The sequence below is a fragment of the Gigantopelta aegis genome, chromosome 3, assembly GCF_016097555.1.
Source record: "Gigantopelta aegis isolate Gae_Host chromosome 3, Gae_host_genome, whole genome shotgun sequence".
NCBI classification, from domain to species: domain Eukaryota; kingdom Metazoa; phylum Mollusca; class Gastropoda; order Neomphalida; family Peltospiridae; genus Gigantopelta; species Gigantopelta aegis.
In genome coordinates this window covers 37,009,365-37,027,377 of record NC_054701.1, presented here as the reverse complement: position 1 = coordinate 37,027,377, position 18,013 = coordinate 37,009,365, and the positions used below count along the sequence as shown (strand labels likewise).

The window sequence follows — 18,013 nt, the reverse complement described above, 5'->3', positions numbered from 1 at the left end:
CATACTATGGAATTTACTACACGTTATATTTATTTCTGAACCCATTAATTTCTAAATTGCACACAAAAATAGTTGTCTTTTTTTAATTTCCAAAACATTTTAATTTTTCTTCTGACGTCAAACCAAACAGAAATTATTTTTAAAAAACCCCAAAAACCCAAACAAACAAAAAACAAACAAAAACATTTTTGTATAAGGATGGGGCGGGCTATAGTATTATAATTTACAGTCTATATCTGAATTTTAAATGATTATTTAAAGCAGTATTTTTCAACCAATCTAGGCCTAGTTATCGATAATAAAATATAAGGCCTAGCACTTCTTCGGCTAAGACATGGTTCTCCTCCATTTCTAGTTCATCAAGATAAATGTCGAGGTGTGCTTGCGCTCGACGTTTATTTTGATGAACTACTCCATTTCAAGATTTTCATTTAATGAAAACAAATAATAACCACAGCAGTAGGCTAGATAAATAATAATTCTTTAAAAATTGATTGATACTAGGCGAGTTTTGATAAAATTACACACAAACACACCCACTCGAGCGCGCACCCACACCCACACGTAAACGTAGGCCTACGCCCCACGCCCGCACACAGACACACACACGTAAGTCTACACCACACCCAGACACACATAAATACACGTACACACACACTCGCACACACAGACACGCGCACACGCACACGCACACACACACACACACACACACACACACACACACACACACACACACACACACTAACACTGGCACTGAAAATCTATAATTGAAGCAATATTTATTTCATATATCCATAATAATAATTATATGTTAAATGAAGTAGGTTGCAAAAGACCTCTTCGCGCTGGATTATAACGGAAGAAAATAAGGCAAAAACTAACATGAATGGCAGCCCCCATGAGCGTTGTGCTTACGCATTTTGGGGATCAAATTAACCGATTTCCATCATTTATCCCTTTTTTGAGTAATTATAGTTATATCCTTACCATTTGGATAACACCCTAAACTAATTACGATTTTGTTCTTTTGACAGTGCCAAACGTTGGTAAGAATTTACGATAGTAATGTTGATATTGTACCTGTTTTTGAACGTCACCTATTCTCGAACCAACATCAGCTTACAACCTAATATGAACGGCTTCACATGTTAAATTGTTGATTGCATGTTCACTGATTAATGGGACAGACCCTAGTTTCAGCCCATGAAAATGCACACTAAGCTTAGTTAATCAACAAACCTGTAACACATATGGATAAAGTTAATACTGAGTGAAACATTGGTCTGTGAATTTCAAATGGTGAAATAATAATGAAATACCCTCAAAAAATAGACTAAAACTCGACACCATAACATTTACTTCTCAGACGCACATGCGTTTTAAAAAATATGAGAAATGCATTTTGTGATATTAAAAACATCAGGATGACCAAAAACACTTTGAATGTATGGAAATGTGTGTGCGGCACAGGCTGTATAGCAGCCATACATGTAGTAGTTAAGTTAAATAAATATTAATTTTCAAAAGTCCAGGTTAGTCCCATTCATCTGTCATCAACTGAATTTAACTTCATTCATTCATTCAAACTTATTTTCAAGCTTATATCCAATTAAGGTTGAAGCACGCTGTCCTGGGCACATACTTCAGCTATCTGGGCTGTCTGTCCAGAACAGTTGGTTAGTTGTTATTGGTTAGTGAGAGATAAGTCTGTTAAAGCTCCATCTGTGTGGGAGCCGGTACTGGGCTGTGAACCCAGCACCTGTCAGCCTTATGTCCAATGGCTTAACCATGACACCACCGAGAATTTAATTTACTTCATGGCAAAATCTTGGACTAAGTCTAAGTCTACATGTAGGTCTAATACAGTTAAAAAACAAATACCAGTTCTCTTCCCCTTCACTTCTTCATTTGCTTCAAGATTGTTTATTTTCTGTTAGCAATTTATAAATACTGTGAGACCTCGATAATCGAGATAGTATGGTTTTTCCTTAAAGGGTCCGGTGCGAATTTCTGTAGTAAGCCTATTAAATCATACCTGAAGACTTATTTCCCTTGAATGACAAATCAATAAAAGAAATGAGCAACAAATACACATTTGTATATATAAAACAAATATTTGTATTCCAAAAAAATTAAACAGATCTATTGGTGAAAAATAATTTTACATGTATATTTTAAGAAATCAATTCAATTTTTAAAGTAATTTCTTAACTGGATTTTCAATTTTTAAATTTATTTGTACGAACATTTTTCTTTGAATTTAAAAGCTGTACTTTTGTCACATTTTCATTCTTGAGATCAGTGTAAAAATAATATACAGTCACGTTTTACCAATGACAATTGGTCTAAAATTTTATTAATTGCATTTTATAAAAGGCAATGCACATGTCAACAAAACAGTATGCTAAACGGTTTGTTTAGTGAAATAGATCACTTGCTGACTTGACAGTCCATGTTTTTACTTTGGCACAGACTGGACATCTACAGACTACTGCTACACAATGGAATCTATGGCCAATATTTGGATATGACTGCTCTGTTCACCAACTCAGTAATCAGCACAAAATTAGTGCTTCGGTTAGAACTCTTAAAAAGACCATTGGTACACCATTATGCTATTACCGGTACATGTAAATTGTAAATGAATTTTAGTTTTGTTCCATTGGTTGTGATGCATTGAATCATTCCCACTAGTAAACCTTGTAAACTGTATTTTTATGTTGAATGTGTAGTCTGAAAAAAGGCATAGCTGTTCACTAGTAATTTCTATCGAATATTTGTATTTAATCATCTTTTCTTTTTTTTATTATAGTAACTGATGTTTGTGATAATTTGTAATCATTACCATATAGTTAGTCATCTATTTTTCACTAAAAATAATAAAATTCATCATAACAAAAAAAATGTGTTCTGTTTAACGACACCACTAGAGCACATTGATTAATTAATCATCGGCTGTTGGATGTCAAACATTGGGTATTTCTGACTTGTAATCTTCAGAGGAAGCCCGCTACATTTTTCTTAGTGCAGCAAGGGATCTTTTATATGCACTTTCCCACAGATAGGAAAGCACATACCATGGCCTTTGAACAGTTGTGGTGCACTGGTAGGAACAAGAAAAAACACAATCAGTTGAATGGATCCACCAAGGTGGTTTGATCCTGCAACTCAAACACCTCAAGCAAGCGCTCAACTGACAGCTAAATCCAGCCCTCAACATGACATAGTCAGATCATTTCTCCTTAGATGAAAGAAAGAAATGTTTTATTTAACGATGCACTCAACACATTTTATATGGCATCAGACATATGGTTAAGGACCACACAGATAATTGAGAGAGGAAACCCGCTGTTGCCACTTCCTGGGCTACTCTTTTCGATTAGCAGCAAGGGATCTTTTATATGCACCATCCCACAGACAGGGTAGTACATACCATGGCCTTTGATATTCCAGTCGTGGTGCACTGGCTGGAATGAGAAATAGCTCAATGGTCCCACCGATGGGGATCGATCCCACACCGACTGTGCATCGAGCGAGTGCTGTACAACTGGGCTACGTTCCATCCCCTTCTCCTTAGATATACTTGTATATAGCCATTGTTCCATGGTTTAGGCGTAACATCACACTTCATTTGATCTGTCATTAAAAGGAGAGTTCAGTTGAGTATTTATTTGAAATTTAAACGCAACTTTTAACATAATACATGTATACATGCATAATTAGCTGTTTATTACTTTCAGGAAGAATACACATATCATGTCTTTGAACAAGTTCATGCATCCCAGAAACAAATACAGGAACAAAAAGCCAAACTTCAAAGATCTTGCTTCTGAATATCCTGAGTTTGCCAAACATACTACGAGAGATGACGACACGGGCAAAGTACATCTTGACTTCAAAGACCCCAGTGCCCTCCGAGCTTTAACGAAAACCTTGCTGAAACATGACTTCCAGCTGGATATAGACTTGCCTTCGGACCGGCTCGTTCCGACAGTACCACTTCGACTTAATTATATCCACTGGATAGAAGACATTCTAGGCGACACAGAGGGGGATATAAGAGGAATTGATATTGGTAAATGTTGTGGTGGATGCTATTTGGTCTTATTGGTTTGCACTAACTACTAGTATTCTTTTGCATGAAGTATTTCTAAAGTTATTGACAAAACAAAATCAAATGTATTGCTTTAGCAGTATTCTCAAAATGCTTGTTAAAATATTATATTAGTTGGAAACATCTTATAATGTTTATTACACGATGTGTATGTCTGGTCATTTTGGTGTTTGTTGTAGCTCAAAATTCTTTTATATGAAATGGAAAAGGTACATCCCTGTGAAACTAATGTCAGTGACTTTAAAAAAGGAACAAAAAAGAAACATACAAAACATTAGAACAAGAATTAATATGTGTTTTTGTGATAAAATTAGTTTTTAACATAAAAATGTTTACAATTAAAATAATCATAATTTTCTGTTTTACAGGGACAGGGTCTTCATGTGTGTATCCACTACTTGGCTGTCGCCTTAACAACTGGTCATTTCTTGCCACAGAGATGGATCCACAGAATGCTCACTATGCGACCAACAATGTAGAAAAAAATCATATGGAAAACATGATCAAAGGTATGATTATAATGTATATGTGTCTATTAGATATAACATCTGCTTTCAAAATGTTTAGTATGTACAAAAGTTGTTGATGGTAAGTATTTTAGATGTATGAGTACACTGTAAACATTAAGGATAAAGGACATTTCTTTTCACATTACCTGTCCTCAAACAAGGGCACCTCCTCCCCCCCCCCCCACGCAAGTGGTCTGGTCCGAACATCCCAACAGCCAATGGGATGGCCTAAATTCTTCTACTGCATACTGCTCTCTAGTTCCGATCCACATGACTGTAACTTCCTTCTTTTTCTCTTTGCTAAAGGGTCTGGACGTCCTTTTGCTTGGCTCTGTTTTGGAGTCAAATTTTTATAAGACCTTTGGTTTTGTATTCGTGTTTGGGTGACTTATGTCCGGGTTGTTGTGTTCCGTGTGGCCTCACTTCAAGATGCAACCTTTGTTTGGGGTTGTCTGATGTCGAGTTCGCGGCTTACCTGAAGGTGGTGTCAGCAAGGACCAAGAAGGTGGAATCTTCGCCTTCGATTGCTGACTCCGTGGTGGAAGTGTTGCATTCCATTCTACCGACCATGCTCAAAGAAACAATGGCGTCAGTGGCGACCTTACCCAAATCGGCGGTTTCGGGGTCAGGTCCGGTTCCAGTCCCCTCTTCAGGGGGTGCGGCTTCTTCAGCTCCACCGATACCTAAGACTTCGGATGACAGGCCTGTGGTCTCTACGCAGCCCTCTAAGAAGCCGGCTCATGCAGATAGACGTTCCACGGACTCCAAGGCACACCGATCTTCGGCGGGGAAGTCATCTTCGGCGCATCGGAGCCAGGACCGTAGCCGTTCCCCACGGCCTGCACGGCTCCCTATGGGTTCCATGGATCGTCAGCATCGACCTTCGATTGATGTGACTTCCAGGGCCTCTGAGGGTTCTCGATGGTCCGGTTCACCGGCGGCTTCCATTTCGGCAGATCGATTGGCCTGTGCTCGAGTGCTCCGAGACTTTGGGGATGCAGCGCCTACAGCGGTTTCTATCATTAATGAGCCTGACTCTACTGACCATATGACTATGAGGGATTACTTGGCGGCCGTCTATGACATGTTGCCGTCCTTGCCACATCCACCAACGCCGTCCAAGAAGGGACCGACACCGATGATAGCGACTGATGTCCCTCCGGAAGATGTGGTTATCCGTTCCTTGGCAGCCGGTACACTCATATCCGACGTGGCGACAGATTAGACTGCACCTTTAAAGAGACAGCGTCCTTTGTCGTCTTCCCGTCTTGGAATCACCGTATGTATCCGGTGTTTGACATGCCATTTAAAGATGGGGCTCCGTCTTTGGATGAAGATGTTCACCGTCTTGGGAAGTTGTCAACTGTGGATTTGACGGACAAACAGGTCCAAGCCATGGATACTGCCCAGAGACGTTGCTTGTTGTGTTGTCTTACTTGGACATTTTCCTTGCTGCGATGGCCACCCAGGCAAAAGATGCACGGTGCTACGTGCTGTTTCAACAATCGGCACAGATGCTGGCTTTCCTGACGTCTTTGGTTACCTCTATGTCATCGATGTTGATGCAGTACCGTCGCCAGGCTTATCTGAAAAAGTCAACCTTGGATTTCCAGCATAAGAAGGAGCTGTTAGCTCAACAGTGGTCCGCAACAAAGCTGTTTGCAGGCAATTCCGTATCACAAGTCACGGTCCTACAGGAGTCTGTCAACAAACTGGTGGAGAAGGGAGCCGTTCGCAACATTTCGGAAGCACGCCTAACACCCAGCTTTTACTCGGACATCTTCCTCGTGTCGAAGAAAAATTCACCGGAGCTGCGAATGATCCACAACTTGGCGTTTTTGAACGACCACTACCTGCTTCCTCCTCCGTCCTTCAAGATGTTAACGTTGTGAGATGTCCTTGCCGTGATCAAACCGGGGGATTGGCTTGCCTCGCTAGATCTCAAGGACTCCTACCTTCACGTTCCGATGCATGCCGATTGTCATCGCTACCTCCAGTTTGTACTACAGGGTCGGCATTACGAATGGACAGTCCTGCCCTTTGGGATATCCATGGCACCATGGCTGTTCACCAGAATCACGACTCTGATGTCCCGCTTCCTGCAACGCAGAGGTATATCCTTTTACCCGTACCTCGACGATTGCCTGATGAAGTGTTAGAGCAAGACAGGGCTTACTGCACATGTTGCCTTCATCGTGAACTTTCTCAAGCATCTGGGTTGGATTATCAACATCGGGAAATCTCGACTGGCTCCCACGCAGTCTCTACAGTTCATAGGCGCCTGACTTCGACCCGACCTGGGCCTCGTTCAAGTCCCTCTAGACCGTTGGGAGAAGATCCAGACCATGATTGCCATAGCCCTCACCGCTACAATAACCTTCCACGGTTGGCAGAGTCTCCTCACTTCCGCCCAGGATTTGACACTCAGAGGTCGTCTCCAGTTGCGGCGCTTGCAGATGTTTCTCAACCCGTTTGTTCGTTTCAACAATCCGGACTTGATCATCTCGTTCCCGGACAATCTACGCTCCAGCCTGCAGTGGTGGCAGCTCCGATCGAACGTCTTAGACGGTGTCTCTATGCGGCCCTTCCTAGCCACTCATTGTTGACGTGTCACTGGAAGGTTGGGGAGACCCTCTCAGCAACCAGACTACTTCAGGGCTGTGGTCTCCCGGCGAACTCGGACTCCACATCAACCTGCTAGAGTTGTTGGCAGTGTAATACGCTATCCTTCATTGGCATCAGATGTTGACAGGGGCCTCTCTCATGGTGGCCACAGACAGTACCACCACGGCGGTTTATATCAACCGTCAGGGCGGAACCCACTCCAGCAGTCTGCTGCAGTTGACTTATCGTCTCTACAAGCTGGTTGACGAGATTCCGCTGCAACTTCGGTCTCGCCATATTCCAGGGGTTTCCAATGTACTAGTCGACACGCTGTCTCGGCTGTCGTCTCCACAGCCGACAGAATGGATGCTCCATCCCGAAGCGTTTCGATGGGTGTGCGACAGACTTTGGACACCAAACATCGATCTCTTCGCCACACGATTCAACCATCAGCTGAGGGTTTACGTGTCTCCGGTGCCAGATCCCGAAGTTCTGGATCTCGATGCCTTGGCCATCAGCTGGGAACAGATGGACGCGTATGCTTTTCCTCCACCAATCCTCCTTCCAAGGGTGCTTCAGAGGTTTCAGCTGTACCATTGTCGCCTGTTGCTCATTGCTCCGATGTGGTCATCCAGGATGTGGTATCCAGATCTAATACGTCTTGCCGATCCACATCCTTTACCACTGCCAGACTGGGATCATCTGTTGCTGCATCCCACGTCAAGACTATACCATCCACGTCCGCAGTTGTTCCAACTGCACACGTGGACTTTATCTTCAAGAGTTTGAGGAAGAAAGGCTTTTCTTCGCAGTCCACGGCGGCCATTTTGAAAGCGCACAGATCATCTACTACTGCGGCTTACAACGTCAGATGGCTTTGCTTTCACTGATGGTGTGTCCGGCAAAAACTCAAACCTCAGACGATCCAGATACCTCGTCTCGCTGATTTTTTGCTGTATCTGCGGACTGTTTTACGATTGAAGGGGTCTACCATTGCTGTGTACGTTTCGGTCATCGCTAATGTTTGTGATGTCGCTACTGGAACGAAGTTATCGGGTATTCCTGAGATCCATAAGATGATCAAAGGGTTTCGCCTTGAGGATCAAGTACATCGGTTTCGGCCACCAAGATGGGACCTGAATCTGGTGTTACGAGCGTTATCGACCGCACCTTATGAGCCGATCGAATCCTCTTCCCTGCAAGACTTGATGCGGAAGATGGTGTTTTTACTCGGTTTTGCCACGGCTGCCCGTGTCTCAGAACTCCATGCTCTTGATGTAGACTTGGTACGTTTTCACCGAGATCGGCGTGCAGTCAACTTGGGGTTACTCATGAACTTTGTTGCAAAGAATCAGTTACCAGACCAAGCGCCTCGTTCGTATGTTGTGCAGGCCCTCTCCTCTATCGTTGGTCCAGCGGACGTTGAGGACGTTGAGCCCTGTCAGAGCCCTGCAACAGTACATAGAGAGGACCAGATCTTTTCGACAACATCGCAAAAGACTTTTCCTTTCCTGTAACCAGAGTCGGTTGAGGGATATTACCAAAAACACGGTGGCCACCTGGATCCGGTCTTCTATCCTGACCGCCTATCAGAAGGAGGGTTTACCTGCTCCATCTGCTTCTAATCCGCATGAACTCCGTGCCTTGGCTGCCACGATGTCCCTGCACTGCAACACACCCATTCAGCACATTATCACTGGTTGTTTCTGGGCTACGCACTCCATTTTCGCCAACTATTATTTGAGGGATATCTCCACAGAGGACATTGAGGGGTTCCATCATCTGGGTCCGGTTGTTGCTGCACAGACTCTGTTGAATACAAGCCGTCCTCGTCGCCGTTGATATCTATCGGATTCTGGGCTGCATACCGAGATGTCCATCGAATCGACAGGTGAGGATTGCTTAGACTTTTGTTCTTTTGCACAGTTCACGCACTGGTGCCAGAACTTTTGTCTCGATAACCTTTACCCTGCACTGCATGTGGTTATTTGTTGTCGTTATTGACCTAACAGTTCTTCGGTGTACTAGACAGAAAACACTCGGGGGTCTTGTTCTGTTCAATGTTCTGACGGATGCACCTCATTAGGTTGTCACTTGTTATTACTAACACTTCAATACGTGAGGGTTACCTAACACCTGCATCCCTGGTGGCTACGTCTTCCCACCCTGTCAGAACCAGCATGAGATGTGGCTGCCGCCTCCTGGTCCTTTGTTCTAGGAGCCGCACCTGCCACTGCTGACGGATGCCACCATTCTGGTTGTTATTATGAACATTACCTGCATTGGTCTGTGACGGGCATCCCTAGGAGGAGAGCTTACCAAGGTTGGCCTTATTCTTCCACTAGTCAGCCTCTTTCCGGTTTGGGGAGTTATCACAAGCATCTACGGATCTCGGCACCCACCACCATCTGTTGAATGCTGCCCTTGTTTGAGGACAGGTAATATGAAAAGAAATGGAGAAAACTTGGAGTGTTTTCTCTTTTATAGATACATTACCTGTCCTCAAGATTTCATCCTGCCCGGGCCTCCCCGCTTCCTGTTCTCCGAGCGATGTGCTCAGGGAAAAAGAAGGAAGTTACAGTCATGTGACCGGAACTAGAAAGCAGTATGCAGTAGAAGAATTTAGGCCATCCCATTGGCTGTTGGGATGTTCGGACCAGACCACTTGCGTGGGGGGGGGGGGGGGGGGGGGGGGGAGGTTCCCTTGTTTGAGGATAGGTAATGTATCTATAAAAGAGAAAACACTCCCAAGTTTTCTCCAATTCCTCATTTTAAAATTCCATGTTTTCCTAAGTCCCCAGTATTTCCTCACCAACATTAAAGGCTACACACCACCATTAAAGGGACGCACCCTAGTTTTTAAACACTACTTCATATTTTTCACTATTTAGAGCCGTTTATGATCACTGAAATCAAACATTACTTATATTTTATTCTTTAGATTATCCATTTCTGTATAGAACCGAAGTGTTTCTGGTCATCCTGGTGTTTCTAATACCAAAAAGTGCATTTTTCTTATTTTTAAAAATGCATGTGTGTCTGAGAAGTAGTGGTTTATCGATTCGAAATTTAGTATATTTTTTGGGATATTTCCCGTTTTAACGTCACAGATTCTTCTTTCACTTTATTGTAACGTTATCCAAATGAGTTACAGGTTTGTAAATTAACTAAACTTAGTATCTATTTTTTACAGGTTAAAACTAGGGTCTTCGCCTTTAATTCCCCCATGCAGTTCAATACAATTTTTAGGTCACAATATATTCTGTGAAAAATACAACTCTAGCGAAAGGGTCTTGTGACTACTAATTTTAGAGAGTGCTCTCAACTGACAAGTACTGTGTAAACAATCAACATAGGTCGACCACAACATTTTTCAGCGCCTTGTGTTGCTCTTATACAAGTGGCACCATACCACTTGCACAGTTGTTATCAGTTAGTACTACATATCTACATATAACAAGTAACTTCAAACTAATAAGTTATTTAAATACTACAGACTATTTCCTAAACTGGACTATATTAAGCTGCTACAACAAGTAACTGTCAGTACGATGGTCTGGGGTAGATGAAAATACATGTGTTTCAGAGTCCAAACCACAAACATTTACTATTTCAGCTGTTAAAAGATGGCATTTTCAGCCTTCTGAGCACAGTAACAGGGATAACTGGGGGATATTCGTGCCCCCCCCCCCCCACCCCCGTTCCATGACCCATGGCTACAACTTTAACAAATGAGTTGTTTACACTCTTGATAGATACACATTTTGGCCACTGTGTTTTAATACAATGCATACTTGTAGCTAAAGTGTTTTCCAGATGTTGTTATGGTAACAAAAACCTATTTTCTCACAACCTAGACTAAACAACAGACAACAGGGAGAAAACAAAATTGTATTATCTATTCTTAATTCTGTTGTAAACAAGATATGAACATGATAATATATTTACCCACTCCCATGAAAATACATGTAATGTACACATTCAGTTCTATGAAATGTTAATAGGGATCTTTGGACTAATTAAAAAAATCTAATTGGGCTGAATTTACAAAGCCTGATTTTGTCTTACACACATGTACTACATACATTTACAAAGCTTAAACACCTGTATTAAAAACAAACAAACCCCAGACTTCATAAATTCAGCCCATTGTGTTGTTTTTTCTATAGTGAAGAAGGTGTCAAAGGGAAATATTTTACTGGCAGCAGTGAAGGATTCTACAGAAAGTTATCACTTCTGTATGTGCAACCCTCCTTTCTTTGCGGACCACCTCGAAGCGCAAGCAGTGACAACATCACGCAGCGTCGACCGGGCTGATCCATTTTCTGTGAGCACCGCAAGTCCAGAGGAGAGCATTTCTCAAGGTGGAGAAATCAACTTCATCTCACAGATGATAGACGAGTCTGTCACACTTAAAACACAAATAAGGTAAGTACAGGGAAACCTCTCAAAACTGGGACCCTCAATAAACCGGAAGTCCCCTTTTTAAATACTACAGAGAGAACTGGATACCCCTAATAACCAAAAAAAGAAAGAAATGTTTTATTTAATGACGCACTCAACACATTTTATTTACGGTTATATGGCATCAAACAGATGATTAAGGACCACACAGATAATAAGAGAGGAAACCCGCTGTCACCACTTCATGGGCTACTCTTTTCGATTAGCAGCAAGGGATCTTTTATATGCATCATCCCACAGACAGGGTAGTACATACCATGGCCTTTGATATACCAGTAGTGATGCACTGGCGGGAACGAGAAATAACCCAATGGGTCCATCAACAGGGATCGATCCCAGACCAACCGCACATCAAGCGAGCACTGTACCACTGGGCTACGTCCCTGGCCCCTAATAACCTATTACTTGTTCCCGTGGGTGTTCAGTTTAAAGGAGTTTCACTGAAGAATATTTGGGTGGGGCAGTTCATCTATATTTTTTTAATTTCTCCCCCAATTATCAGAGATACCCACAAGGCAGCTACATTGAGGAACAAAATAACTTGCAAAAAAGTATAGTGTGTGAAAGTAAAACTACAAAATACTAAATCAGTATAAAATATATGTATAGATTGACAATTTGGTCAATAAAAAAAATCTGTCTGACACTCACTGGTTTTGTGGAACTGCAATTTAATTGAAATTTTTAAACATTATTTGAGAACTCATTTAATTTCATTTTTAAAAATCATTTAAAATGTATATAATTTTGACTGTACAGAGTTATGTCCCTTCTTTTTAGGGTTTCCTCTTAAGACTTTGTGTCAAACATTACCAAATGTTTGACATCCAGCAGCTAATAATTAATATATCAGTGTGCTCTAGTGGTGTCATTAAACAAAACCAACTTTTAACCATTATTATTCAGGGTATTCACAAGCATGGTTGGGAAGAAATCAAGTCTGCCTCAATTAAAGGAAAAGCTTCGACTAACACCGGTAATTCTTTAATCCATAGTATTTAAAGTCTGAACCACATTGTTAACAACTAAAGTCTGAACCAATTTGTTAAAAACTAAAGTCTGAACCAAATTGTTAACAACTATGATAAATTACTCCCCTACCTTTAATTACTGTTAGATTTTCTCCACTTTTTGTCCAAACATAAATCGTTAAAACCCCATTACAATGACATGGATTCCACATATTAGACTGAAACCATATCACCTATATCGACTTTGTTAAGATCTCCTAGGACAAAACACATGCAATTTTTCACTGTCTACCATTTTGCTTTTTTGTGGAATAATCTTTATGAGGGTTGGAAGCCTCCTAATTGTTTGATATAATTAATCTGATGTCACGATGAGTGTGTTATACCTTAGTGCATGTCATGACGTTGTTGGATTTATCATAATGATAAGATTGTGCCGGCTGCCATTTTGCTTTTTTGTCCAAGAGGGGTGAAAGCCTCCGAAGTATGTGATGTAATCTAACAATGTCATGACATGTAAAAGCAATCATGATGACGTCATATTAATTATGTCACATACTTCGGAGGCTTCCGCCCCTCTTGAATATTATTCCATGAAAAGTAAAATAGCAGACGGTGAAAAATTACCTGCTTTTTGCCCTAGGAAATATTAGCGAAATCAATATAGGTGACATGTTTATCATCCAGTATGTGGAATTTCTGTTCTGAGGGAAATCTATTGGTAATTAAAGATAGGAGAATAATGTATCATAGTTGTTAACAATGTGGTGCAGACTTTAGTATTACAGCTTAGATGGTGCTGTATTAAAGTAAGGCAAGATGAAAAATTGGACGTAATAAAAATAAAAAATACAATAAAACCCTCCATTAATTTTGGGTTTTATATATATTATTTAAATTAATATTCCAAATATTTGTGTACATATTTTTCTTTTTATTTTCTTTTCAAAGTTTCTATTTTGTTTTGGTGCAAATTTTAAGAACATGTCTGTCTAATCCTATTTTTAAAAATTATTTTCAGGATGTTACATTTTCAACAACTGAGTTTTGTCAGGGCAAGACAATGAGATGGGGAATTGCTTGGACCTTTGATGATTCTGTATCATTTCCAGTAAGAGAGAAAAGAATAAATGAAAATAACTGTCTTGATGGATTAAAAAAAAAATCACATTTAACTGATGCACTTTCAGATAAGAGAATATATTTTAATAGGATTTTATTTTATTTTTCAATGATTAAAAAAACATAAAGTGAATCAGTCACAATTTTATTCCATCATACACACCAGAACACTCAAAATTGATATTGTTGTTAATATTTTCAAATGCAACCCAGCTAAAATATTTAAGTGTTATTACCAGTATATAAAAAAATAAGTTCCTGGCTGGTCAGTTGACTTTTTATATTTTTAATCACAGGACTATAGGCAAACTGTGATGAAAAAGTATTATTCATGATCTAATATAACAGTTATAAAATGTTGCAGAAATCTCTGTTCCACTCTATGAAGAAAGAAAAGCCACCTCTGTCGTACACCATTCCATTTGGTGCTGGAGCCTGTTTGTATGAGATGGCCGACTTCACTCAGTACATCAGATCACTTCTTAACGAACTGCAAGTAAGATAAATAGAGATCCTTTCATGTTTTCTGTCAAATATAATTTATATTTCGGTGAATGATATACAAAAGTAATTTCTAGCTGGTTGATTCTCTCTTCCCCATCTTATACTATCATTTATCCTATAACTTACCCATGATATCCATGTCAAAAACCCATGTGATAATTGTAGTGTATTAACCTGGTTAATAATGGTATGCAAATTTGCAAGATCTCTATGTAATGTGTTGCTGTGGATGGGTTATTTGCTTACAAGCAAACAAGACTTGTGTACCTGATCGTAACGTTTTCAAAGATTTAGTTAAATGCGTGACGCCAAACTAATTTGTGCTAATCGTGATGATGTCATATTACTGATGGCGGGGACTTTAGAACTGTGATTTACTAAAAATTGAATTAATATGTTATTTTATAAGTGTTATAGGATAAATAGAATTCGCTACTCGTGTTTTTTAATATGTAAAATATCAACCTCGTCTAGTTAATTGGTATTTGTCTCGGCAGAGCCTCGACAAATACCGATTAACATAGACTCGTTTGATATTTTCCATACTAAAAAATACTCGGGACGAATTCTCTATTTACTAATACAAAAGGCAAACAGAACTACGGTTTTCTTTTCAACTTAACCTGACCTCAAACTAATGGCATTTCCTCCCTGGAACAATGGACTGGTCCAAACATCCCAACAGCCAATGGGATGACTTAAAAACTTCCACCGAGTCCTCTGCTTCCTGTTCTGTTCACATGATTGAAGTTTCTTTCTTTCTTCACTCTTACGTCTGGATGTCTTTGCTTTTGCTCTTATAAAATCTAAGCCATCGTGGTTTTCTACATTTAATAATATCTTGCATTTTCATTATCAACAGATATTGTCAGTTGCACAGGTCTTGTCACCATTTTTAACATAACAGCTAAAACATTGTTTTATTTTTAATTGCTGTAGACAGACACGTGACATTTGCAGTAATATATCTTTCAAGTTTTCTTCCTGTCAGATTGTATCTATTTTCATTCAGTGTGCTTGAATGTGACTTACTTTGTAAATAAGATCTAAAGAAAATCGATGAGTGGCACTTAAAAAACCTTAAAGATGATAATCTATTGTAAATGCTTAAATATTAAGTCCCCATATATTTTAGAAGCTGCAGCTTTAAAATTAGAATTTTCCCTTGGTCTCACTACAAACATTCCATTTGTCATCGAAATCTGTGTTAAAATGCTCAACTTAAAAAGAAGATTGCTAATAGTTGGTTCTTGTTGATACTAATGACATATGGTACCTATTAGGCCTACATCTGAATTTATTATCATACCAGAATATCTGACTAATATCAAATGGTACAGGAACCGATTCATACCATCTACTTATTCCATTGTACACACGTCCTAAAAAAGTAAATGCATAGTATTACAAAATTACATTAACAAAAACCCAGCCTGAGCGCCTACCATTGAATAATACAAATCATTTTAATTAATTTCCAATGACTAGAAATTAATATGTGAACTACAACATGTCACAGTTAGGAACTCTTGTGGACTGTGATGAATGAACTCTCATCCAGAAGTGAACCATGCAGTGAGACCTTCTACATATAAGACGTGGATTGTGTTTCAGTAATCATTAACATAACTGACTGTCATTATTTTCTTGTCTCATTTCATCTGAACCGGCCTCGGTGGCGTCGTGGCAGGCCATCGGTCTACAGGCTGGTAGGTACTGGGTTCGGATCCCAGTCGAGGCATGGGATTTTTAATCCAGATACCGACTCCAAACCCTGAGTGAGTGCTCCGCAAGGCTCAATGGGTAGGTGTAAACCACTTGCACCAACCAGTGATCCATAACTGGTTCAACAAAGGCCATGGTTTGTGCTATCCTGCCTGTGGGAAGCGCAAATAAAAGATCCCTTGCTGCTAATCGGAAGAGTAGCCCATGTAGTGGCGACAGCGGGTTTCCTCTCCAAATCTGTGTGGTCCTTAACCATATGTCTGACGCCATATAACCGTAAATAAAATGTGTTGAGTGCGTCGTTAAATAAAACACTTTTTTCTTTCATTTCATCTGCAGATCAAGTACAAAGAAGGAAAAAGTAATGCACCATCTTCTTCCTGGCTTATCACCGCTAAAGAAAAGTCATGGCAAAATCAGCGTCGTAAACGACGACAAATACAAAGAAAGACTGATACTCAGCAGAAAACAGAAACATCTAAAGGTATTTCTAAACAGACTAGCAGTCAAGTTGATGCAAAAACAAACTTGAAAAGTAAAGAAGTGATAGAAGACAGTGATAAAATGGATGTTAGAGATGAGATAGATCAGGTGATTGACACTCAAAATGAGACAGATAAAAACACAAATAATACTTCAACAGAAACAGTGACCATAGTTGATATTGTTATTGAAAAATGTAAACTGAAAACTGTTAATTCTGACCTTGAGGTAAAACCGACAGCCTTAAGTACAGATAATTTAAACAAGAACAGTAAAAATTATGTTATTACTGCTGAAATAATTGAAGACAACCAAGTTGTCATGTCACAGTTGACATCGACAAAACGCAAACATGAGACTGCCAATTCTGGCAATCCTGTAAAACGTATATGCACAAAGGATTCAGAAAGTAAAAAGAGTGAAGATGATGTTGTTGCTACCTCTATATCCACAACAGCTGTTGAAAGGATTCTGGAAAATCAACATAATAAATCAAATTCAAAATCAAGGTGTGAAAAAGTATCTGAAAAGCGCAAACGTAAGATGATCTATTCTGAGCCAGAGGTGAAACGTATTCACTTAAGTTCAGAAATTTCAGAATGCAAGAAGGGTAAAAACGATGTGATTACAACCGTTCCAACTTCTGGTCACACAACCGTGGACAATCAAGTCGTGAAACCATCATTTGCATCAAGTTGTGGGAAGGCTGCAGTGAAACCGAAGGAAGGAGGTGACTGCGTGTTGAAGTGTTACATCAACCTGAAGAAAGTGGAAGAAGACTTTGTCCTTGAACTGGTGTGGGTTGATGGTGAAAGCAGAGAGGTCTTGCACCAGTTGATGCAGTATTTCAAAAATAAACTGAAGGCACCTGATGCATAATACATGGAGAAACATTCATCAAGTCTGTTTTATGTATGAAGAGTTCATTTTCAAAATCGATATATATCCATTTATATTAATTTGCAAAAAAATTGATTTTGCTGTAATGTGACATGGCATATATCACAAAGCACAGTTTTAAGATTCTTTTTAATGGGCATCATTTGCATTTTGGCAGAAATTCTATTGTCAGATTGATGAATTGTACAAACATCATTATACTTTCAGGCATCGCTGCCAACTCCAAAAATTTGAAATTGTATGCATCATATTTTGAAAATGAACTCTGCATATCAACATTAACAATTCTGCTTTGTCTATCTGTCTGACACCATATAACCGTTAATAAAATGTGTTGAGTGGTGCGTCGTTAAATAAAACCTTTCTTTCTTTCTTAGTCTATCTGCATTTGTGAAATTCAGACATACCAGTGTATCAATTACACCTGATGTGCCTGGGTTGTAGGATCAAACCATCATGACGAACCCATTGGATAGAGACCATTCTGACTGTTAGGTTTCTTCTTTAAAGCTTACATGTACTTTTCTATGTTGATTTGTTGTTAATATGACACACCATTTCTCAGAGGTTCATTAAGACCTTTATAAAAACTAGAACATATACATAAAAAAAATATT

The 18,013-nt window shown here is 39.8% G+C and overlaps 1 protein-coding gene across 1 annotated transcript; it reads left to right on the top strand.

The window, feature by feature from the left end:
- Positions 1-889: 889 nt before the first annotated feature.
- Positions 890-17,767, top strand: LOC121389997 (RNA N6-adenosine-methyltransferase METTL16-like). Its single transcript, XM_041521693.1, has 8 exons — positions 890-1,046; positions 3,741-4,075; positions 4,483-4,623; positions 11,397-11,655; positions 12,598-12,667; positions 13,684-13,773; positions 14,149-14,280; positions 16,353-17,767. Exons 2-8 carry the CDS (start codon positions 3,757-3,759, stop codon positions 17,373-17,375), a joined length of 2,034 nt encoding a protein of 677 aa, XP_041377627.1. The 5' UTR covers positions 890-1,046; positions 3,741-3,756; the 3' UTR covers positions 17,376-17,767.
- The last annotated feature ends 246 nt before the right edge of the window (positions 17,768-18,013 follow it).